Genomic DNA, 25,369 nt, shown 5'->3' with positions numbered 1-25,369 from the left:
CTATGGAATAACAACAGAAAAAAGATGGTATAAACACACGCCAGAAAAGGTCACAGAAAACGAGAAAGCAACCATACTCTGGGATATGCCAATACACACAGATAGAGAAATTAAGGCAAATAGACCAGATATAGTTGTCAAAGATCATGAAGGAAAAAAATGCTTTCTAATTGATGTATCAATACCAGCAGATGACAACGTTTCTCGAAAAGAAATGGAAAAACTTTCAAAATACAAAGACCTGGAAATAGAGATAACTCGAATGTGGAGTCTAAAAACAGAAACAATTCCTATCATAGTAGGTGCCTTAGGTATAATTAAAAAATACTCAGACAAATACATAACAAAAATACCAGGACTTACAAATATATGTAACATACAGAAAATTGCACTACTGGGTACTGCACACATTCTACGCAAAACACTTTCAATACAGTAAACATAAAAGCACCACAGCAAACCACAGCACATACCCAAGGCGCACAGAGCTGCGCTCGGTAGTGAAGTGAAAGCACGTTATAAAAATAAAACTACTGAACAATAATAATAATAATAATAATAATAACATCGAAAAATACCTCAGGAATGAGAACCCAGGTTTGAAATTTCCCCAAGACACCTGATGAAGGCTGGAGGGTATATCAGCCGAAACATTGGGTTAACAACAAACAAGATGAGGACAAATATCTGTCAAATGTAAATAATGTAAATAAGCATGACATTGACAAAGTAATAGGAACACCAAAGGGTTAATGTAGAGAAAGCCAGGGAAGATTGAGTCACTAAAATACAAGACAAGCAACTGAATAATTATCAGAATGTACTCAGTCAGTGCACTGAGTCAATTAGTAAGGTATTTAGCTCCGAAGCCCCTAATGGCTAAATCTATCTAATTCTGAACAGCTACAGAAGCAGGTACATATGATTCCTTACATTAACAGCCTCTCGGTCATACGGGAAATGTTTTCAAGCAGATTTCTTTCTCCTATGTATACTGGGTACATTTTACAGTCAATGACAGAGTCCTTTGAAATTCTCTGCCCCCTAGGGATTACGAACCAACTGATAGGGTAGCTTTTTGATACCATTATCCAGAGGTTTTGATTCCTATATCAGCAATCTCTCCCTCATACCCAAACGTAGACAGAGACACTCTCTCACATGCATAGGTCATACATTCCAGATACATATACATACATTCCACGTCCTCGTGTTGTTGTTTTTTCTTGGTTGTTCATGTTTGGATTGACTATATATATATATATATATATATATATATATTTGGATTTTATATATGCTCTCTCCCACTTGGATTTAATATGTTGCCACATTTATAATATGTCTTTTTTCTACATTTTTCTACATTTTCATGCAGCTGAAGATTGCTCTTCATATTGCATTTAAGGTAATGCTCACATTACTTAAATAAATTTAAGTAGCATGAAACGTGTGTACTGCAATCACTTTTGAAATCCGTGTTGCTTATTGTTTGATTTTTAATCACCCATCCTTTTGGGATGCGATATTCGGGTGCCTTCGCATAAGTACCATATTCAAACCTTGAATCTATATATATATATATATATATGCATATATATATATATATATATATATATATATATATATATATATATATATATATATATATATATGCATATATATATATATATATATATATATATATATATATATATATATATATGCATATATATATATATATATATATATATATATATATATATGCATATATATATATATATATATATATATATATATATATATATATATATATATGCATATATATATATATATATATATATATATATATATATGCATATATATATATATATATATATATATATATATATATATATATGCATATATATATATATATATATATATATATATGCATATATATATATATATATATATATATATATATATATGCATATATATATATATATATATATATATATATATATATATATATATATATGTATATATATATATATATATATATATATATATATATATATATATATACACACACACATACATACACTCAAGCATGCACACACACACACACACACAGACATGTACATACAGACATACAAACAGTCATACTCAGACACATACAGACACAGACACACAGGCGCACACACACACACACACACACACACACACACACACACACACACACACACACACAAACTGATTCTGAAAGTGTTCATATGCAGAAAAAAAAAAAATAATGCAAAGAAACGAAGAAATAAAAACAATTAAACAGCAAGGAAAAAAAGAAAACAACAAAATAGTAACTAAAGAACAGATTGGAAAACTCCAAAAACAAAATGGTAAAAACAGGTCAGTGGTACCAATTATCGGGATAAATTCTTCAACTTACCGAGGCAAGAAGACACTGGCTCTTACGGATAGCGCCACAGCAACCAACAAATCCTATTATCATCATCAGAACACCAACGCCTATAAGAATATAGGCACCCAAATATGGAAGGTTGAAGTTATCATCAACGTACATTTGAAACGTCGGATCGATGCGGATCCATATTCCAACACCAAGGATGGCACATCCCAACAACTGGAAAGAAAAGAAAAAAAGGAGAAATAAAGTAAAAGATCAAAGACATGTTTTTTTTGTATTACTTTTTCTCTATGGACGTTCATTCAATTGAAGAATTTGCTCCTATCTGTTTGATAAATCAGAGAATATAGTTGTGACTGTATGGTTAAGAAGTTTTCTTTCCAGTCTTGTGGTTTTGGGTTCAGTTCCATTAGCACGCCAGGCAAAATGCTTAGTGGTATTTCGTGTGTCTTTACATTCTGAGTATAAATTCCACCAAGGTCGATAAATTACATACCAGTTGCATACTTGACTCGATCTAATCGACTGGTCCCCACTCCCCCAAAATTACGGGCCTTGTGCCTAAAGTAGAAAAGTATATAGTTATTACTATACAGTTATTAAGTCCAAGTAGTCGTACAAGTGTTAATAGACAAAACATGAATTCTGTAGTTCAATGTTGCAAAATAAAATCATACATTTTCTAATATTATAACAATTGGGTTGATCCTTCTTGGAAGCAGTTTTACAATACTGTATTGATCGATATCTATTGATCACTTGTTGGATAATCATGCCATCAACACCACCATCACTACCACTGCTATCTCCACCAGCAACACCGTCATTATTGTCACTAATACCACAAAACTGCCATCAACATTACCAGCATCAATACCAATTCTACTACATGTATCAAGCTATTGGGAAAACCTCTACATCAGTTTCCCAACCGTTTTTTCTGTCTATGGGCACCTTTGTTTCCTTCTTGTCCCTACTGGATCTTGATAGCCAAATGGTGCTCAAAAAAATCCTATCATATTTCCATATCTAAATATCAGGAATCATCTTCCATGCTTTACCTTTTGCTTGTTTCAATCATTTTTGACTGTGGCTATGTTGGGGCACCACCTTGAAAGATTTTAGTCAAACCCTCACCTGGAATTTGCGTCTCCGGTCTGGAACCACTATCTTGCCCAGGATATTAATCGTCTGGAAACCGTTCAGTGACGTGCAACCAAGAAAATACCCCCCATCAGGCATTTGCCATATTCTGAACGCCTTACTTCCCCGGGTATGGATACATTGAAACTCTGACGTCTGGCAGCTGACTTGGCAGACGCCCATAAAATTATTAACCATCTTACTAACAATAACTCTGAGCATCTTTTCAAACTCCACCTGTCTAACACCTGTAGACATGTTTACAAAGTCAGAAAACAGCACAGCTCCCATGACTTTCGGAAACACTTTTTCATGCTAAGAGTTGCTGAAGTATGGAACAAACTGCTGGCATCAGTTGTTAGTTGTCGGAGCACTGCATCCTTCAAAACTTCCATGCTTCCTGAGATTCGCCAACGCTACACCTGATTTCCTCCCCTCCATACACACACAAGCATGTATCTGACTCATACACTGTTTACTTTCCAGACATTTGTACATTACTGCATTTGCTTTATACACTTTATACACACTTTTGACAAGTTGTAGTGCACCTGAGCACTGTATACAATAATTTCATTATTATTATTAAATTGACCCCAGGACTTACTTTTTAAAACCTGGTACTTATTCTATCAGTCTCTTTTGCCAAACCGCTAGGTTACAGCAATGTAAGCAAACCAACAACAGTTGTCAAGCAGTGGTGGGGGACATCACAAGCACAAAGACACACACACACACATAAATATACACACTTGTGTGTGTATATAGATATACGGCAGGCTTCTTTCAGTTTCCATCTACCAAATCCACTCATTATACATGTGCAGGAGTGGCTGTGTTGTAAGTAGCTTGCTTCCCAACCACATGGTTCTGGGTTCAGTCCCACTGCATGGCACCTTGGGCAAATGTCTTCTACTATAGCCTTGGGCTGACCAAGGTCTTGTGAGTGGATTTGGTAGACGGAAACTGAAAAAAGCCCGTCGTATATATGTATATATATATATATATATATATATATATATATATATATGTATGTGTGTTTGTGTGTCTGTGTTTGTCCCCCCAGCATCGCTTGACAACCGATGGTGGTGTGTTTACGTCCCCATAAATTAGCGGTTCGGCAAAAATACATCAATAGAATAAGTACTAGGCTTACAAAGAATAAGTCCTGGGGTCGATTTGCTTGACTAAAGGCGATGCTCCAGCATGGCTGCAGTCAAATAGCTGAAACAAGTCAAAGAATAAAATAAAAGAATGCACATACATACATAGTTTCCATCTCCCAAAACCACTTACAAGTCATTCGTCAGCCGAGGGCTATAGTAGGAGACGCTTGCCCAAAGTGTCCCACACTGGGACTGAATCTAAAGCCATGTGCTTGGGAAGCAAACTTCATACCCCACAGTCGTGCTTGTGCCCTATAAAGTCTATGAAATATTCACACAAACACCACCAAACAACAATATTCACAAATAGTGTAGAAAACATACATGACTTTACAAAAACAAAAACAAAAACAAAACCAAAAGTAACAGTAACAATACAGAAAATACTTTTGTTATTTCCCATTTCAACATCACAAACCCATGTTGAATATATTAACCATTTCACAGTGGAAAACAGATATATTTACTCAATATTTTATTACCCTTAAGTGCAGAAAGCACATTTATATACCAATCTATCTTTTGTTGAGGAATGGCATATTTGAAAGTATGGTTTGTTGAGATATGTTAAAGTTACTGAGGCAATGTGACTTGCAAAAAATACAATTTCTATTTTTGGTACATACTGAATATAATTACTGGAATAATCATGGAATTTAATTATGTAGTGAAAGGGTTACAAAATGTATCTAGTAAATGGATATTTCATACATGAAGGAAATTTTCTAAACATCGCACATACACACACATACACAGAACTCTAGAATCTAATGGTATTAAAACATCTGTATGGAACTAAAAGGTTTTAACAGCACTCAAGACATTCTTGTGGCAATAATACAGGAAACATTCTTCCCAACAACACAAAACACCCACCAGTCCAAACTATACTTAAGTCAGACCAGACATACTATTTAACAATGGGTGTGGACTGTTGGCATATATAAAAAAAAAAAAAATCTCCATTTAATTTAGTTATCACAAAGGACATCTATATATATAAAAATGAGAATGTGTGTCTGTCTGTCTGTCTGTCTGTATGTCTGTGTGTGTGTTTCCCTAAAACTCGAGAACTACACAACCAATTTCATTCAAATTTTACACATGTCTTACTTAGGGTTCTGGTTGTGTTTTAGTCAAAAAAAATTTTTAACTTCTTGCATAGTTCGAGCCCACAGCAACATCATATCTCCTCCATTATTTAAGTATTACAGTGTCAAAAGTGAAACAAAAACACTCATGTCAAATACTTTCACTTTAAAAATGAAACTATTCCACTAACTGAAACAATCACATTTCGATACTGTAATGACAGATACTTTCACTTTAATGGTGTGTGTATATATATATATATATATATATATATATATACAGAGAGAGAGAGAGAGAGAGAGAGAGAGAGAGAGAGAGAGAGAAGAGAGAGAGAAAGAGAGAGAGAAAGAGAGAGAGATGTATATGTATACATATACATGTACATGTACACGTATATGTATAGATATATATATAGATATAGATCTATATGCATACATGTATATGTATACATATGTGTAGATGTATATATATAGGTGTACATCTAATATGTACACATATATAAATGCATACAGATATCTATACATATATACACCCATACGCACACATATATATATGCACACAAACACACACATTAGTCATTTGTTTTCTTATCCAAAACTACGTCAAAAGTACTGAATGGATCTTTATGAAATTTGGAAATTATATTCTATGCATAACGGCCATAACTCCCATGAAAATTCATATATTTTTGATGTTGATGAAATTTTAACCCGAACATAACAGATGAGCATTATTTGTAATTCAACGGTACAAGTGTAAGACTACCCTTTCAGATATACTTACATTATGATTTCTGCAATGTGGTGCATAAATTGTCAAGTAAATGAGACGCATCTTTGCCTCCACTGATTCACTTGCAAAGTGTTGAGTAAAATTATTTCGTTGCAGACCTCCTTTGAGTCTTTTTATTATCACTGCGATGCACATAGTCCCCAGTTGGTAACATTGATTTCAAGGCCTTCCCAGATGAGAGACTGGCATTCCACTTAATGTCTATGTTCCATGCTGGCATGGATTGGAGAGTTATTAATGTAGAAATATGGTATCGTAGCTACTAACAGTTGAGGGTTGCGTAGTCTAGACAGCGTTTTTAGATTTCATTATTCTCTTTAACCCGGGCAAAGCCGGGTATTTCTGCTAGTTTATAATATAATGGGAAACAATACTCCACTGGAAATGCAGGCTTCAAAAAAAAAAAAAAAAAAGAAAAAAACCAGTGGCACAAAGCACATTAATATAAATAAACATCATCATCATCATTTAACATCCATTGTCCATGCTGGCATGAGTTGGACAGTTTGACTGGGCTGCCACGCTAGAAGGCTGCACCAGACTCCAGTCTGATTTGGCATGGTTTTCTAGGACTGGATGCCCTTCCTAATGCCAACCACCCCGAGAGTGTAATGTGTGCTTTTACGTGCCACCAGCATGGGTGCCATTTGCATGACACTGGGGTGCGATAACACGACGCCAGTATCTGCCACGACTGCGATTTTGCTCAGCTTCACGGGTCTTCTTCTCAAAGTCATTTGTCCTCATCTTGTTTGTTGTTAACACAACATTTCAGCTGATATACCCTCCAGCCTTCATCAGGTATCTTGGGGAAATTTTGCACCTGGGTTCTCATTCCTAAGGTATTTTTCGATGTTATTATTATTATTATTATTATTTATTATTATTATTATTCAGGTCACTGCCTGGAATTGAACTCGGAATCTTGGGGTTAGTAGCCCGCGCTCTTAACCACCGCACCATATGCCCGTGGGCAATTATGGAATGAATGGCTTAATTTTATGGCTGGCTCAACCCTTTAGCATTTATGGCTGGCTTAACCCTCTAGCATTCAGATTACATATATATGACCAGTGTAAAATTCTACAAGGTTAAAGCAGAGAAATATATACACCATAAACCCAGGAACTATCTGAAGTAATTCGGTTTATCAAATGACTGTATTTTATGAATAAATACATATTTTCTTCAGTTTCAATTGCTATCACAGTGTCATATAAATAAAACTCAACTAAAGGTGTATAAAAGAATAGTAAGGTATTTCCTCAATGGTAATTGAGTGTGTGTGGTTAAAAGCAATTAGTTTTCCCCTCAACACTCTATTTAAGAATTAATGTTTTTCGTATGTCAGACACATAAATCTGTCACTGTTTTCTAGTTACTGACTGAAACAAGTTTGGAATCTATTATGTATCATCTTTAACCCTTAATATTCGGCTTATTCTGTCAAATGTAATGCCTGTTTATTCACATTGCTTTGAATTGATTATACATTATCTTGTAGTTTTGAGGTGTCTTTGATGTGACTGCTTATTTGTAGAATAGCATTGTAGGGTAGGAGTAACAAGCCAGATCTGGCCAGTTTGAACATGCAATAGGTAGAATATTTTGGCGAGATATGGCTGGCTTAATCCTTTAGCATTCCGATTACTTTGTCAAATTAATGTTTAATTATTCACATTGTTTTGTATTAACCCTTTCAATACCAGCCTGGTTAAAACCACCTCTGGCTCTGTAGTACAAATGTCTTGTTTCCATAAGTTTTGAATTAAAATCTTCCACCAAACCTTAGTCACAATTTATGTTCCTAACACCAGCTTAATGATAACTAAGTTAGTTGACTTAATTCTTCATTACATTTAAAATTGATTGAAAGAAACACAAAGCATTTCAAAATAGATATGGTAATAAAAAGGTTAACAAATGATTAATTTAACCCTTTCGTTACCAATCCGGCTAAAACTGCCGCTGGCTCTGTAGTACAAATGTCTTGTTTTCAAAGGTTTTGAATTAAAATCTCCAACCAAACAATTTAGTCACAATTTATGTTCCTAACATCAGCTTCATGATTACTAAGTTATTTTACTAAATACTTTGTTATATTTAAAATTAATTGAAAAAAAAACAGAGTACTTCAAAATAAATGCAGTAACGAATGGGTTAAACATTATCTCATAGTTTTGAAATGTTGATGAAATGATTGCCTGTTTTTAGAATATTGTAAGAAGCCAGATCTGGCTAGTTCGGAAATGAAACAGATAGAATATTTGGGCGAGATATGGCCAGTGTAAATGCCAAAAGGTTAAAAATTTCTTATATTTAATTTTGTCCTTTACAATCTAAGTTCAATTTTTGCAAGAGCTGATTCCGTCTTTTATCACTTGGTGACTTCATAAAAAGGTTAAACTAACATTATTAAATTATATCATTGCCTCACAGAGGCAATGACTAGTGATTGAGACCTTTGGCGATGTCAAGCCAAGTGAATAACTGGTACCTGTGCTGGTGGCATGTAAAGAACACGTTTCGAGTGTTGGGCCTTACGGAGGCAATGACTGAGACAGTTGACATTATGTAATGCTTGAGAAGAAGATCCACCAAGCTGAGCAAAATGGCAGTCATGGCAGATAACAGTGTCACGCAAATGGCACCTGTGCCAGTGGCACATAAAAGCACCCCTGTGTGACACAAATGGCACCCATGCTGGTGGCACATAAAAAGCACCAGTGTTGGTGTCATGTAAAAAGCACCCAGTACACTCTGTAAAGTGGTTGACATTAGGAAGAGCATCCGGCCCTCCAGTTTGCCAGCTTCTGTCAAACTATCCAACCCATGCCAGTATGGAAAATAGACGTTAAATGATGATGATGATGTTGCAGGAGTGGCTGTGTGGTAAGTAGCTTGCTTACCAACCACATAGTTCCGGGTTCATTCCCACTGAGTGGCATCTTGGGCAAGTGTCTTCTACTATAGCATCGGGCCGACCAAAGCTTTGTGAGTGGATTTGGCAGACGGAAACTGAAAGAAGCTTGTCGTATATATGTATATATATATATGTATGTGTGTGTGTATATGTTTGTGTGTCTGTGTTTGTCCCCCCAACATCGCTTGACAACCGATGGTGGTGCATTTATATCCTCATAGCTTAGCGGTTCGGCAAAACAGACTGATAGAATAAGTACTAGGCTTACATAGAATAAATCCTGGGGTCGATTTGCTTTGCTTGACTAAAGGTGGTGCTCCAGCATGGCCACAATCAAATGACTGAAACAAGTAAAAGAGTAAAAGAATTAAGTGTGTGGCTAAAAGTAATTAATATCTTTATTACTTTAATTTATTTAGAAATGTGTGTTTTTCCATATTTCAAATACATAAATCTGCCCATTTCCAGCTGCTGTTTGAGACAAAGACAGAATCTATAAAGTATGAGATTTAATGGATTTTTGTCTTTAGTTGCAGGTTTTACATTTTGAATTCAATTTTATAGTCTATTAAATTCCATTTAATAGACTACAAAATGCTCAGCACCAAATTTGTGACCTGAACCTATGTTAGGAACCAGTGTACTTGTGTTGTATAAAGATGCAAAATTTAGAAGCTATTTCACAATATAGACATAATCATCATCATCATCATCGTCGTCGTCATTTAACGTCCGCTTTCCATGCTAGTATGGGTTGGACGATTTGACTGAGGACTGGTGAACCGGATGGCTGCACCAGGCTCCAATCTGATCTGGCAGAGTTTCTACTGCTGGATGCCCTTCCTAACACCAACCACTCCGAGAATGTAGTGGATGCTTTTACGTGCCACCGGCATGAGGGCCAGACACACGGTACTGACAACGGCCATGCTCAAAATGGTGTTTTTTACGTGCCACCTGCACAGGAGCCAGTCCAGCAGCACTGGCAATGACCTCGCTTGAATGATTTTCTAATATGCCACAGGTACAAGTGCCTGTAAGGCAATGCTGGTAATGATCACGCTCAAATGGTGCTATATATGGGCCACTAGCACAGAAGCCAGACAGCTGCTCTGACAATGATCACGCTCGGACAGTGTGTTAGTGCTCCACTGGCACAGGTGCCAGTCATTGAATATGGTTCAATTACGATTTCGATTTCACTTGTCCCAACAGGTCTTCGCAAGCAGAATTTAGTGTCCAATGAAGTGTCCAATGATATGTAAATATAAATATCTGCTAAGATCTAAGGGGGATTTTTAAAGATTAGTATTAAGCTTTGATTTCACAGTGTTGTCCTTTGTCAATTTGCTAAGATTTGAGGGGCTTTTAGGGGGTCATCCTTAACCATTCATTTCCTTGTATTAGCCCTTTCTTAAAACAGAACATAATTTACGACTATAAATGTACATCAAAAAATACCTTAGGAATGAGAACCCAGGTTCAAAATTTCCCTAAGACACCTGATGAAGGCTGGAGGGTATATCAGCCGAAATGTTGTGTTAACAGCAAACAAGATGAGGACAAATATCCATCAAATGTAAATAATGTAAATAAACTAGAGATGTTAGATACTTTAATCCAGTGGATTCCAAAGCAGGCAGTATCCCCCACCAGGGAGAGGGGGCAGTGGAAAGTTCCAAGGGAGCATTGAAGAAAAGTGGGGCGATATTGGGGTAGTGATTCATGTAAAAACAACAAAATAATGGGTTCATTAGGTTAAGTTTCATTTGTGAAATACAGTTGCTTTGAATTTGCTTCAGAAAGAGGTCTATGTTTGTGAGGGTTAGTTGGGGTGTGGGCACTAGGAATGTGGCCTGGGTGTCAAGGGGGCAGCAGCCCGCAAAAGTTTGGGAACCACTGCTTTGATCAAGTGCACAGATCCAATACAGGCCTACACCACTACCACCACCACCACCACCATCATCATCATCATTTACCATCGATGTTCCATGCTGGAATGGGTCAGATTAAGGCAGCGAGCTAGCAGAATCGTTAGCTCGCCGGGCAAAATGCCTGGCAGTATTTCGTCTGTCTTTATGTTCAGAGTTCAAATTCCGCCGAGGCTGACTTTGCTTTTCATCCTTTCAGGGTCGATTAAATAAGTACCAGTTACGCACTGGGGTCGATGTAATCGACTTAATCCCTTTGTCTGTCCTTGTTTGTCCCCTCTATGTTTAGTCCCTTGTGGGCAATACAGAAATAAGAATGGGTCAGATCTGATGTGTTTAAGGAGTGTGTCGCGCTTCAGCATCCATTTCTCGATGGTTGGATACCCTTGCTAAACACCAACCACTCACATATGGAAACTGTACAGAAGCCCATCGAATGAACCATACCAGTAATTTGACAGCCCAGCCTTGTCACATATTCCAGTAGTTAAGCAGTACATATTTTCATAACCCCTTGTTGGATTTGAACTCAAAACAAGTTGGAGAGGAGGAGCAAGAGTGAGCAACTTAGAAACCATCAGTTATATGTTTAGTAGTAGTAGTGGTGGTGGTGGTGATAATAGTAGTAGTAGAAGATGAAATTTATAACAATCAAGATAAGAAAATGTTACAATGGAATCAACAAAGTATTTTTATCCAAATATCTAAATTGTATATATAGATTGTGATGAGTAGATGATATTGGTGCCTGGAGGTGGTGGGGAGAATGGGGAAGGTGGTGATGATGTCGTCTGATTGTAGTCATGGTGATGGCAATGGTATTGTTGCCTGGTGGTGGTGGTGGTGGTGGACATGTTTGCAGTGACTGTAATAATATGGAGAAGGTGGAGATGATGGTGGCGGTGATGGCTGATGGTGGCGGAGATGATGGTGGTGGTGGAGATGAAGGTGGTGGTGGTGGTGGCAATGATGATGGTGATGTTGGGGGTGGTGGTGGTGATGGTGTAGTGGTGGTGATTATAGCAGTGGCAGTGATGTTGTTGGTGGTGGTGGTGGTGATGATGATGGTGGTGGTGGTGGTGGTGATGATGGCGGCGGTGGTGATGGTGGTGGTGGTGATGGCGGTGGTGGTGATGGTGGTGGTGGTGATAGTGGCAATGATGGTGGTGGTGGTTGTGGTGGTAACGGTGGGGATAATGATCAGGTCGGCAGGGTTCCTATGACATTTTAAGAAGAATGGTACTGCAGCCTAAATTTACAAACCTCCCCCACCTCACCACGCTCGAAAACCCACCCCCACCCCACCTTCCCCGCCACCTCCAAAAATATTATTAATATCTGGCAGGAAGCACAACGCAGAAATAAACTTGTGTGCAAAAACGTTAGGCATTCATTTATATGTCGCCTGCTACGAAAATTTAGGGGAGGGGGGGAGAACGAATCTTCAGTTCAAGAATCCATTGTTGGGGAATGATCAAAAAGAACCTTAAAAAAAAAATGGGCTAATGGTAGAATGGTATCAGAACTGTTGTGGTGTAGGGGCTGGGGTAAGTAACTTGGCAACCCAGACATTTCCTCCCCCTTGCGAAAAAACTGATGGAAATAACAATCAACAAACGAAATACCTTTGATAATTTGGTAACAGACAAATGGTGTTCCTTAATTTGGCAGCGCAATGAGGCTTTGATGTTTTCGGTTTCTCTACTTAACCCTTTTGTTGAGATGCTCTGAGTTTCTTTCAATTAATTTTAAATATAACAAAGAATTTAGTAAAATAACTTAGTTATCATTAAGATGGTGTTAGGAGCATAAATTGGGACTAAGGTTTGGTTGAAGATTTTAATTCAGAACTTTTGAAGACAAGACATTTGTACTACAGAGCCAGAGGTGGTTTCAGGCAGGTTGATATCAAAAGGGTTAAATTAATCATTTGTTAACCCTTTTGTTACTGTATTTATTTTGACATGCTCTGAGTTTCTTTCAATTAATTTCAAATATAACAAAGAATTTAGTAAACTAACTTAGTTATCATTAAGCTGGAGTTAGGAACATAAATTGTGACTAAGGCTTGGTGGAAGATTTTAATTCAAAACTTATGGAAACAAGACATTTGTTCTACAGAGCCAGAGGTGGTTTCAGCCGGGTTGGTAACAAATGGGTTAAATTAATCATTTGTTAACCCTTTTGTTACTGCATTTATCTGTGAAGACGCAGGCTGGAAAGCGGAGCATTTTCCAATCAAAGTTGGATGTAGAGGATTTGTAGGACACAGTGTGAGACGACTGCTGTTATCGTTAGGCCTAACTCATCGTAAGGTAAATACCATCATGAGTGGAGTGATATCCAAAATACAGTGGAAAAGGCAAGCGACTGGATTTGGTTAAAAACTGATGATGAGCAATGGCTAGAGAAATAATGAGCTTTATTTAATAACCAGTTGATCTAGCAAGTGGGGCCTCATATCAGTGATGGTGGAGGCAGCTGTAAGAAACAGCTGTAAGACTAACTTTCTCTTTATAAAGAATGCCGTCCATCCATACAGATACAATAGAATTTCTGATGTATATTCACTAACAAGAGCATTCTCACTCTATAATGACATCTGGTAGCCTATATCTGTGGATGAGCTTTGTATAGCTTTCTACAAGGTTTTTACCCAAATTTTATTAATCTATCTATTCAGATTGCTTCATGGTCCCAGCAGACAAAATGGAAAAGGAGTTGCCTCAGAGAATGGCGAGAGAGAGAGATGCACAAGAACAGCCTCTCTGACTCAGCCAAATAACCATGAACATTTCAAAAACTCATACATCTACAGATTCTAGCAAGGAGGGGAAAAAAAAAAAACTTGAAAAACATTTCATCAAATCATTTAAAAGCTAATGAAATTGCTTTTTATTAGATTTTGGTTAAAACTTATTGAGAAAATTGGAGGAAAAAAAAAAGAATATACGTGGTTCTTTGAAAGAATCTCATCAGCTATTGTACAAGGCAATGCAGCCAGTATTCTCTCTTGTCTCTGCTCATCTATTTTCAAGTGAACTATTTTCTATTTTATTTCTACGTATATATATTTTATACAAACTATCAATATGTAACTGCCAACGAGATATAAGACATTGTGAATAATGCATACAAACAGACAGGATTTTAATGTAATTTGACATTTTTTTTTGTTGGTTTGACAATAAGCTGTGATAAAAGTCTAGTTAATTCTTGGTTCTCCATAAGGTGGTGACCTGGTAGAATTGTAAGTACACTAGGCAAACGCTTAGCAGCATTTCGCCTTACTGGCACTTGTGCCAGTGGCATGTGAACAAAACATTGGACTGACTCCTGTGCAGGTGGCACGTAAAAAACACCATTTGAGCGTGGTCGTTGCCAGTACTGCCTGACTGGCCCTCGTGTCGGTGGCACGTAAAAAGCACCCACTACACTCTTGGAGTGGTTGGCGTTAGGAAGGGCATCCAGCTGTAGAAAATCTGCCAGATCAGATTGGAGTCTGGTGTAGCCATCTGGTTTGCCAGTCCCCAGTCAAATCGTTCAACCCATGCTAGCATGGAAAGCGGATGATGATGATGATGATTACAAGTGTTTAGGAATTTATTTAATAGCCGAGGCCTGTCAATGGGGAATTCAGACCCATACAGTATCAAGGTATGATATAATGGTGCCACATAAAAAGTGCCCAGAACACTCTGTTAAGCGGTTGGCATTTGCAAGGGCATCCAGCTGTAGAAACCATACCAAAGCAGACATAGAACTTGGTGGAGACCTCTGGCTCTTCTGTTCTTGTCAAACTGCCTGACCCATAGCATGGGAAAAGGGACTTTAAATGATGATGATGATGATGATGATGATGATGATGATGATGCAACCTATGTAGTAGACATAGAAACTCAACTTTAAAATAACACAAAATAAAAGTAACAGATGAGTCCACATCGTACTCGTGTAAGAATTGTAAGCTTTCTTCCTTTCTAGAAAAACTGTTCTAAGCCATCTTTTCATTTCCAATACAAACCTACTTTCAATACATTTCATACAGTCTTTTCTCCTTTGGATTGGCCCCTTCTGGAGTCCTCCTCTTTTTATCCCTAACCACAAACTTGCAATGATTGAAACTGAAGATAAATCAAATTGATGTAGCCCTAATCTTGACCTTAATCAGATGATCTATATCCTCCATTTCTGATATATTTTACCTCCTACAGACAGAGATGAAATAAATATGTTGGCCAATTATATATATCTGTCTTCAACTTCAGCCAATAATTGCCTTCCATATAAAACAAGATTGTTTTTAATAATTTGCTACTATGGAGTTTTATTTTTGTTTCATTCTTTTTATTTATCATTGTCATGTCATAAAAAAAAACAAACGAATTCCTAATGAACTGGAAAAGCTTGTTATCAAACAGAATTATTCACGACCATAAATGATGATCGTATATTTTTCTTTTTAATATTGACAAAAAAAAAAAAATCATTTTCATTCTTGTCTGTCTTGATATTGAATTGGTGACAGTAAAATGCTCTTCTCATGAAATGGAAAAAAAATAAATGGTTGTTTGCTTTTTATTCTATTGACCCTGGTAAGATAAAAATCAAAATTGGTTTCTGTCAGATTTGAATCCAGAAAATTAAAGATCAAAACCGAGTATTATATAATTTGCGAATAGGAGTGGCTGTGTGGTAAGTAGCTTGCTTACCAACCACATGGTTCCGGGTTCAATCCCACTGCGTGGTACCTTGGGCAAGTGTCTTCTACTATAGCCTCGGGCTGACCAAAGCCTTGTGAGATGATGTGGTAGACGGAAACTGAAAGCCCATCGTATATATGTATCTGGCACTTGTGCCGGATGGCATGTGTAAAGACATTTGAGCGAGATCGTTGCCAGTGCCGCCGATCTGGCTCCTGTGCAGGTGGCACGTAAAATACACCATTTTGAGCATGGCTGTTGCCAGTACTGTGTGACTGGTCTTCGTGACGGTGGCACGTAAAAGCACCCACTACACTCTTGGAGTGGTTGGCATTAGGAAGGGCATCCAGCTGTAGAAACTCTGCCAAATCAGATTGGAGCCTGGTGCAGCCATCTGGTTTCACCAGTCCTCAGTCAAATCATCCAACCCATGCTAGCATGGAAAGCGGACGTTAAATGACGATGATGATGATGATGATGATGATAATGATGATGATGATGATGATGTATGTGTGTTTGTGTGTCTATGTTTGTCCCCCCGACCATCGCTTGACAACTGATGCTCTGTGTGTTTACGTCCCTGTAACTTAGCGGTTCAGCAAAAAGAGACCGATAGAATAAGTACTAGGCTTACAAAGGATAAATCCTGGGGTCGATTTGCTCGACTAAAGGCGGTGCTCCAGCATGGCCACAGTCAAATGATTGAAACAAGTAAAAGAATAAAAGAAAAAAAAAAAGAATTTTGATTAATAAAATTTGGGTAAAAAACCTTGTAGAAAACCTATACAAAGTAAAAACCTTGTCATAAACCTCTACAAAGCTCATCCACTGGTATACCAGATGTCATTATAGAGTGAAAATGCTCTTGTCAGGAATTCTATAGTATCTGTAGAGTTTATACAAATAGATGACTTATAGAAAATGGATTGAATGGCATTCTTTAGTTAAGATCACTACAATTGTTTCTGCACACTCATAGTACATTCATGAGATGACATAATTAATAGATTGTGTAACTACTATCATCCATCAAAGGTGTAAGATGTGTTTTTCAGATGATTATTTTGAATAAGACCTCCTCTGATGGATGATTATGATTACATAATATGTTAATCATATCATCTCACCAATGTACTATGGGTACAACGGTGTGTGGAAACAATTGTAGTGATTTTGAATAAAAGAATGTATTCCAGTTCATTTTTTTCTTATCTATCTGTCTGTCTGTCTATCTATCTATCTATCTATCTATCTATACATTTCTTTATTTGTGTATTAAGGCTACTATTGGTTTCATGTTAAGGAAAATATCTTGATATCTTAATAAATTTTCAAGCCAATCACATGGAGGAATGGTGTTCATCTCCATTTTGGAGACAATCACCACTCCTCCATGTGATCGGCTCGAAAATTTGTTGAGATATTAAAATATTTTCTTCACATGAAACCAATGGTAGCCTTAATACACAAATAAAGACGTTCTATCCACCAATGTGATGTTGAGCACTCAGTCTCATCATTTGACATTTATGTACACACACAAACACAAACAAACACATACATAGTTGTTTTGCAAGATTCCTGATGTGAAACCATGTGTTGAAACAGATATTGGTATATTTTGGGAGGGTCATTTTCCCTTGGGGGGGGGAGGAAATAAACACACACACACTATATATATTCATTCTCCACTTATTGAAGAGGTCACAGAAGATTTCCAGACAAAGGACATAAAATAAAAATAATAATAAATCTGAAGTGAAGAAAAAATATACAGTGCATGTATTTAAAAAAGAAATTAAAAACGACCCTCCCAAAATATAACAATACACACACATATATGTATTCATACATACACACATATGTATGCATATCTTTTGAATATTTGTGTAACAGATAAAGTGCTTAGTTGCCCTTATGTAGGACTACATCATCTAATTTGCACTTCTTATTTTAAGATGGGAGGCTGTGACTTTGACTGCTATTTCTAGCAAATTGAGCTTCTTGAATATTTAGGTAAGTTACAGCAAATGGGAAGTGCATGCTTAAAAAAATGATTTCTCAGAAGCAGGTGTAAAAATCATTTCAGTTAATTTAATAATCTTCAGATGCTTGAATTAAAATATATGAATATATGAGTTAACGAACCTGTGTAATTAAAGTTGCTTAGAGTTTCAATGTCTTGAGATATGTAATAATTATTTTCTAGCAATGTAGGGTACATTTTCCATACAAACGTTGATGTGTGTGAACACATATGTATGTGAGCATACATACATACGTGTGTGTGTGTGTGTGTGTGTGTGTGTGTGTGTGTGTGTGTGAGTGAGTGAATTATGATATTGTTTTGGCATAATGACAGTAATAACCAATTATTTAGAACTCAATATATTTATGTTTTAGAGTAAAGTGTTAATTAAGTACAGAGTGTAATATTAAGTAACTAATTCCACCGAGGTTGACTTTGCCATTCATCATATCAGGGTTGATTAAATAAATACCGGTTGAATACTGGGGTTGATATAATTAAATAATCCCTTTGCTTAGCCTCTTGCTAAAATTTGAAACATTCATGAAAGACAAGAGAACAACAGTTATATAATCACTTTCATTAGCTTACAGTTATTTCTACTGCATTGAGAGTCAAGTGCTTGTGCAGGATCCTATAGCTTCTTCAGAGTTATTAAAATGATATCCGTCTGTCCGTCGGTCTGTCTGTCTATCTGGTCTGTCTGTCTGTCTATCTGGTCTGTCTGTCTGTCTATCTGGTCTGTCTGTCTGTCTATCTGGTCTGTCTGTCTGTCTATCTGGTCTGTCTGTCTGTCTATCTGGTCTGTCTGTCTGGTAATGGTAAAAATTTCAATTCCTTGGATGACGTAAAAAGATACCTTGATGAATTCTTTGCCATGAAACCGCCTCAATTCTGGGAAGAGGGTAATGTACATAATTCCTCATCTTTTAAATATAGAACTGTAAGATCAAAGAGGTATTCAAAGATCTCCCCAGGGACACGGCAAGGAATACATGCACAGATTTCGGAAGCCAATCTAAGGCTGTGGTGAAAGCTGAGGGCAGCTTCTTTGAACAAACTGTTATCTCCCAGTGATAACCTAGTCAATATTTTTTGATTTTTAAAAAATTACTTTTATTTTTAGATAGGATATTGTGTTTCTTTCTTCCTTTTACATAAACTGTGAAATTTAGCCCAAAACACCCTGTATGTTAGCATTGAATTGAAACAGTTAGATAAAGCATGGTACAAAATATCAAGCCATACTTGTTTGTGAGTGGTAACTGGTTCTTTATTTATGCTCACAGGGCTTAATGAACCAAAAGTCATAGTAAAAGAGACATGCCTAATGTGTTGAACTCTGCAGCATATAGTTCTAAAACAAATCTCACGAGCATGTAATTATTTATAAAATAAATACTTTCAGTCTTATTTTTTTGATGCTTTAGAAACAACTTATCAAACGTTTTATGACGGGACGCTCCAATTTAAATATAAACACTGTAGAATAGCTACATTGTTTCACGGAACTGGTGGAGGTGGTGATGGTAGCGGTGGGGCCAGGTTGGTTGGTAAGCAAAGAGTTAAAGTTTACATTTGGGAAGAATACTAACTGCACAGAGAAGATAAAACTACAAGAGAGTAAGTGTTTTCACGTTGCGGAACTCATAAAACTGCATGGAACATATTTTGAATGCCAACAAATACTGCTTGGGACACAAATATCTGACGAGTTCAAACACACACACAAACACTTCGCACGGTTATATAATTGCACATAGGCTTCATTCCTCATCAGTCTCATCTGAGGTTCAATATGATCCTTGTTGCTCTTCTATTGCTATACATCATCATCATCGTCGTTTAACGTCCGCTTTCGATGCTAGCATGGGTTGGACGATTTGACTGAGGACTAGCGAACCAGATGGCTGCACCAGGTTCCAATCTGATTTGGCAGAGTTTCTACAGCTGGATGCCCTTCCTAACGCCAACCACTCCGAGAGTGTAGTGGGTGCTTTTACGTGCCACAGGCACGAAGGCCAGTCAGGCGGTACTGGCAAAGGCCACGCTCGAAATGGTGTATTTTATGTGCCACCCGCACAAGAGCCAGTCCAGGGGCACTGGCAACGATCTCACTCGAAAGTCCTTACACATGCCGCAGGCACAAGTGCCAGAAAGGCGACGCTGGGCACAGGTTCCAAATCAAAAATGTGCAAGAGCTTCTATGAAATTGTTTGACCTGGTAAATATATACAGCAGTCAAGTCCACCTTAATCCTTTCAATACCAACCTGGCTGAAACTGCCTCTGGTTCTGTGGTACAAATGTCTTGTTTTCATAAGTTCTGAATTAAAATCTTCCACCAAACCTTAGTCACAATTTATGTTCCTAACACCAGCTTAATGATAACTAAGTTATTTTGCTAAATTCTTTGTAAAGATATTCGAGTGAGGTCATTGCCAGTACCGCCGAACTGGCTCCTGTGCAGGTGGCACGTAAAATACACTATTTTGAGCATGTATATATATATATATATATATATATATATATATGTATATATATAAGACACCATTTCGAGCATGGCCGTTTTCGTGCGGGTGACACGTAAAAGCACCCACTACACTCTGAGTGGTTGGCATTAGGAAGGGCATCCAGCTGTAGAAACTCTGCCGAATTAGATTGGAGCCTGGTGTTGCCATCCGGTTTCACCAGTCCTCAGTCAAATCGTCCAACCCATGCTAGCATGGAAGGCGGACGTTAAACGATGATGATGATGATATATATATATATATATATATATATATGCACACACACACACACATATATATACACACACACACAGGGGTGTGTATGATTGTGTATAGAAGAATATATTACTCAAAGTAATTCCAACTTTGATTTTCACATTTTATTTACAATCTTATAATAATATAATATAAGATAATAATATAATATAATGGAATGATAGAATATTAAATGTCCATTCTGATTGAACTAATCCTTTCATGCATTAATCTATGCAATCTTCAGGTTCATGTAGTCGTGGTGTCAGTTATGTTTTACAATTTACGACTATTTCAAATTTTGGCATAAGGCCAGCAATCTCCTGGGAGAAGATAAGTCAATTAGATCAACCCCAGTATTTAACTGGTACTGGTATTTATCTTACTATATCAAGCCCAAAGGGCTGAAAGGCAAAGTTGACCTCAGTAGAATTTAAATTCAGTGAATAAAGAACCAACAGAAATGCCACAAGTCCTTCTGTTTGATGCATTAATGATTCTTTGATAACACTTTCATGAATGCGATACAGTTTTAGCTTCACTTTGAAATGTAAATAAATGTAAAGAAATGTAAACAAATGCAAATAGCTTCTGCCCACTGCATGGTAAAAATAATTGTTTACATTTTATAGCAAAGCTAAAATTGTTTTGTACCATTAAAAGTTTACATTACATTTCATATTGAATAATTGTCTGTCCAGTTTGAAACTAGAAAAAAACAAATTGTTTCTGACTTAAGCAGAAAGCTTCATTATATGAGAATGAGGTTTGGTTGATTGTAATGATCCCAGTTCTTGTCTAATACTATGATTTATTGTTCCCACATCATCATCTTTTAACGTCTGCCTTCCATGCTGGCATGGGTTGGACGGTTTCACAGGAGCTGGCCAAGCGGGAGCCTGCACCAGACTTCTGTGTTAGTTTTGGCACAGTTTTTACAGGTGAGGTCAGTTTTTGTATGGTTTCTACAGCTGGATGTCCTTCCTAACACCAACCACCCAGCAGAGTGGACAGATTGCATTCTATGTGGCACAAACACAGGTGAGGTCAGTTTTGGCACAAGTTTTACAGCTGGATGTCCTTCCAAACACCAACCACCCAGCAAAGTGGACAGAGTGCTTTTTACGAGGCTCAAACACAGGTAAGGTCAGTTTTGGCATGGGTTTTACAGCTGGATGTCCTTCCTAACACCAACCAGCTAACAGAGTGGACAGAGTGCTTTTTATATGGTACAAAAACAGGTGAGGTCAGTTTTGGTACAAGTTTTACAGGTGGATATGATACATTAAATTAAATAATTCTATAATACTCCAAGCACAAGGCCTGAAATTTTATGGGGAGGTGGCTAGTTTATCACATTGACCCTAGTGGTCAGCTCATACTTATTTCATTGACCTCGGAAGGATGACAAGCAAAGTTGACCCCAATGGAATTTCAACTGAGAACGTAAAGCCGGACCAAATGCTCCGAAGCATTTTCTCTGGCATCCTAACAATTCAGCCCCCAGTTTACTGCTTTATCATCATCATCATCATCATCATCGTTTAACGTCCGCTTTCCATGCTAGCATGGGTTGGACGATTTGACTGAGGACTGGTGAAACTGGATGGCAACACCAGGCTCCAATCTAATTTGGCAGAGTTTCTACAGCTGGATGCCCTTCCTAACGCCAACCACTCAGAGAGTGTAGTGGGTGCTTTTATGTGTCACCCGCACGAAGGCCAGTCAGGTGGTACTGGCAAAGGCCACGCTCGAAATGGTGTCTTTTATGTGCGACCCGCACAAAAGCCAGTCCAGGGGCACTGGCAACGATCTCGCTCGAAAATCCTACGAAGGCCAGTCAGGCGGCACTGGCAATGGTCACGCTCAAAATGGTGCATCTTATGTGCCACCCGCACAAGAGCCAGTCCAGGGGCACTGGCAACGATCTCACTTGGCTTGCCGGGTCTTCTCACGCACAGCACATATATATCGTCATCGTCGTTTAACGTCCGCTTTCCATGCTAGCATGGGTTGGATGATTTGACTGAGGACTGGTGAAACCAGATGGCTACACTAGGCTCCAATCTGATTTGGCAGTGTTTCCACAGCTGGATGCTTTATATATAGACTATGTAATCTTTTCTATTATAGGCACAAGGGGGTGGGCATGGTTGGCAACATCAACCTCAGTTCTTGACAAGTATTTATTTCATAGACCCTTGAAAGGATAAAAGGCAGTCGGCCTTGGTGGAATTTGAACTCACAGCATAAACATGGACAGAATGCCACTGCGTATTCTCTCCAGTGTCTTAACAATTCATTCAGCTCATTGCCTTATATGGGATTAAATAACAAAAAGAAAAACATATGATCTGGTGGTGGTGGTGGTGGTGGTGGTGGTGAAATAAATGGCAGAAACTGTAGATTATATTTACTATAAATGACCAATGTGTGGAGGCACATGGCCTGGTGGTTAGAGTAGCGGACTTGCGGTTGATGGATCATGGGTTCAAATCTCAGACCGGGTGATATGTGTGTTTATGAGTGAAACACCTAAGCTCCATGTGGCTCTGGCAGAAGGCAAGGGTGAACTTCTGCTGACTCTTTTGCCACAACATTCTCTTGCATCTGGCAGATCACCTGTGATGGACCGGCGTCCCATCCAACTGGGGAACCTGTTCGCCAATGAAACCAGGAAATCGGCCCTTATGAGCCAGGCATGGCTCGAGAAGGAACAAACAACAACATAAATGACCATTTAATTCCATCAAGCATGGATGTGTGGTTAAGGGTTAAGAAACCTGCTTCCCAACCATATGGTCATAGGTTAAAATATGCTGCTAAAACATGTCTGGTCATGGGGAAATATCTTACTTGGAAACAGGTGAAGGTTGGCAACATGACAGAAAGGATATCTGGCCACAGAAAATCTGTCTCAATGAAAAGCAAAAGCAAAAGCCAAAATATTCCATCTGACCCATGCATGCATTGAAAAATGGATGTAAAAACCAATGATGATGATGATTTATTGAATTCTGAGCACTGAGAACAGTGTGGTGGATTTAATATACGATGGAATGAAATAATAGTGTGTGTTTTTTTTTGAGGTGAAGAATCACTATGGTGCAGGAGTAGCTGTGTGGTAAGTAGCTTGCTTACCAACCACATGGTTCCGGGTTCAGTCCCATTGCGTGGAACATTGGGCAAGTGTCTTCTACTACAGCCTTGGGCCGAGCAAAGCCTTGTAAGTGAATTTGGTAGATGGAAACTGAAAGAAGCCTGTCGTATATATGTATATGTTTGTGTGTCTGTGTTTGTCCCCCCCACCATCGCTTGATAACCGATGCTGGTGTGTTCACGTCCCCGTAACTTAGCGGTTCGGCAAAACAGACCAATAGAATAAGTACTAGGCTTACAAAGAATAAGTCCTGGGGTCGATTTACTCGACTAAAAGGCGGTGCTCGAGCATGGCTGCAGTCAAATGACTGAAACAAGTAAAAGAGTAAAAGAGAGTAATCCACAGTGTAACTGCAAAACAGATATGGGTGAGAATGACGTATATGTGTGAACATGATAAAAACTACAATAAACAACAACAACAACAACAATAGCAGAGTATTTTGAAAGTGTATCATGAAAGGAATAAAGAAACAAGTGTGAGATGAGAGAGAACAGCTCAGAATTAAAAGCATCAGTCACTGTTTACAAGAGAAACGACCGGAATGACATTTGTTTAAAACAAGTTAATTAGAATAGGAGGAGCATTGCTCATAATCTTTGCAGAATCTCTCAGACTTGGTCTGTTTGATCCAGTTGGTGTTATTCTAAACAGCTGCAGTAAGAATGCAGGGGGGATAAGAAAAACTGAGAATCAGGCTTGGTCTTGTCTAATCTGGTCTGGTCTGGTCTGGTCTGGTTTGGTTTGGTTTGGTTTGCTCGAAATTCTTGCAACAGAGTGAATGTTGCATAAAGCATTGCAACCAAACAGTAGGGGTTGGTGATGGTACTGAAGAGAGCAGTATATTGGATCTAAAATTTATCTTAGGTGTAGGAGTGACTGTGTGGTAAGTAGCTTGCTTACGAACCACATGGTTCCAGGTTCAGTCCCACTGCGTGGCACCTTGGGCAAGTGTCTTCTACTATAGCCTCAGGCCGACCAAAGCCTTGTGAATGAATTTGGCAGATGGAAACTGAAAGAAGCCCATCGTATATATGTATATATATATATATATATATATATATATATATATATATATATATTGGAAGGTTTGGAGGTGATGTACAAGAATTATATTATAGAAAAAAATTAAGGTACTCAGAAATTTGGATGGTTGTACATTTACAGATTTTTATTAATATGTCGCATGTTTTATATATATATATATATATATATATATATATATATATATATATATATGCATATATATTGGAGGGTTTGGAGGTGATGTACAGGAATTATAT

The 25,369-nt window shown here is 37.7% G+C and overlaps 1 protein-coding gene across 2 annotated transcripts in view; it reads right to left on the bottom strand.

Annotated features, from left to right (window-relative positions):
* The window catches only part of LOC106877224 (CD9 antigen), a 181,151-nt gene that overhangs the window by 29,709 nt on the left and 126,073 nt on the right, over positions 1 to 25,369 (bottom strand). For both annotated transcript variants that reach the window (XM_014926084.3, XM_089353017.1), the window contains exon 2: positions 2,405 to 2,599. In XM_014926084.3, coding sequence (XP_014781570.1) covers positions 2,405 to 2,599 — 195 coding nt within the window. The remainder of the gene's footprint in view (positions 1 to 2,404; positions 2,600 to 25,369) is intronic.

The sequence above is a fragment of the Octopus bimaculoides genome, chromosome 5 (genome assembly GCF_046866305.1).
Source record: "Octopus bimaculoides isolate indiv1 chromosome 5, ASM4686630v1, whole genome shotgun sequence".
Lineage (NCBI taxonomy): Eukaryota > Metazoa > Mollusca > Cephalopoda > Octopoda > Octopodidae > Octopus > Octopus bimaculoides.
The sequence above is the reverse complement of the archived record's forward strand: the minus strand, read 5'-3'. Positions and strand labels throughout refer to the sequence as shown.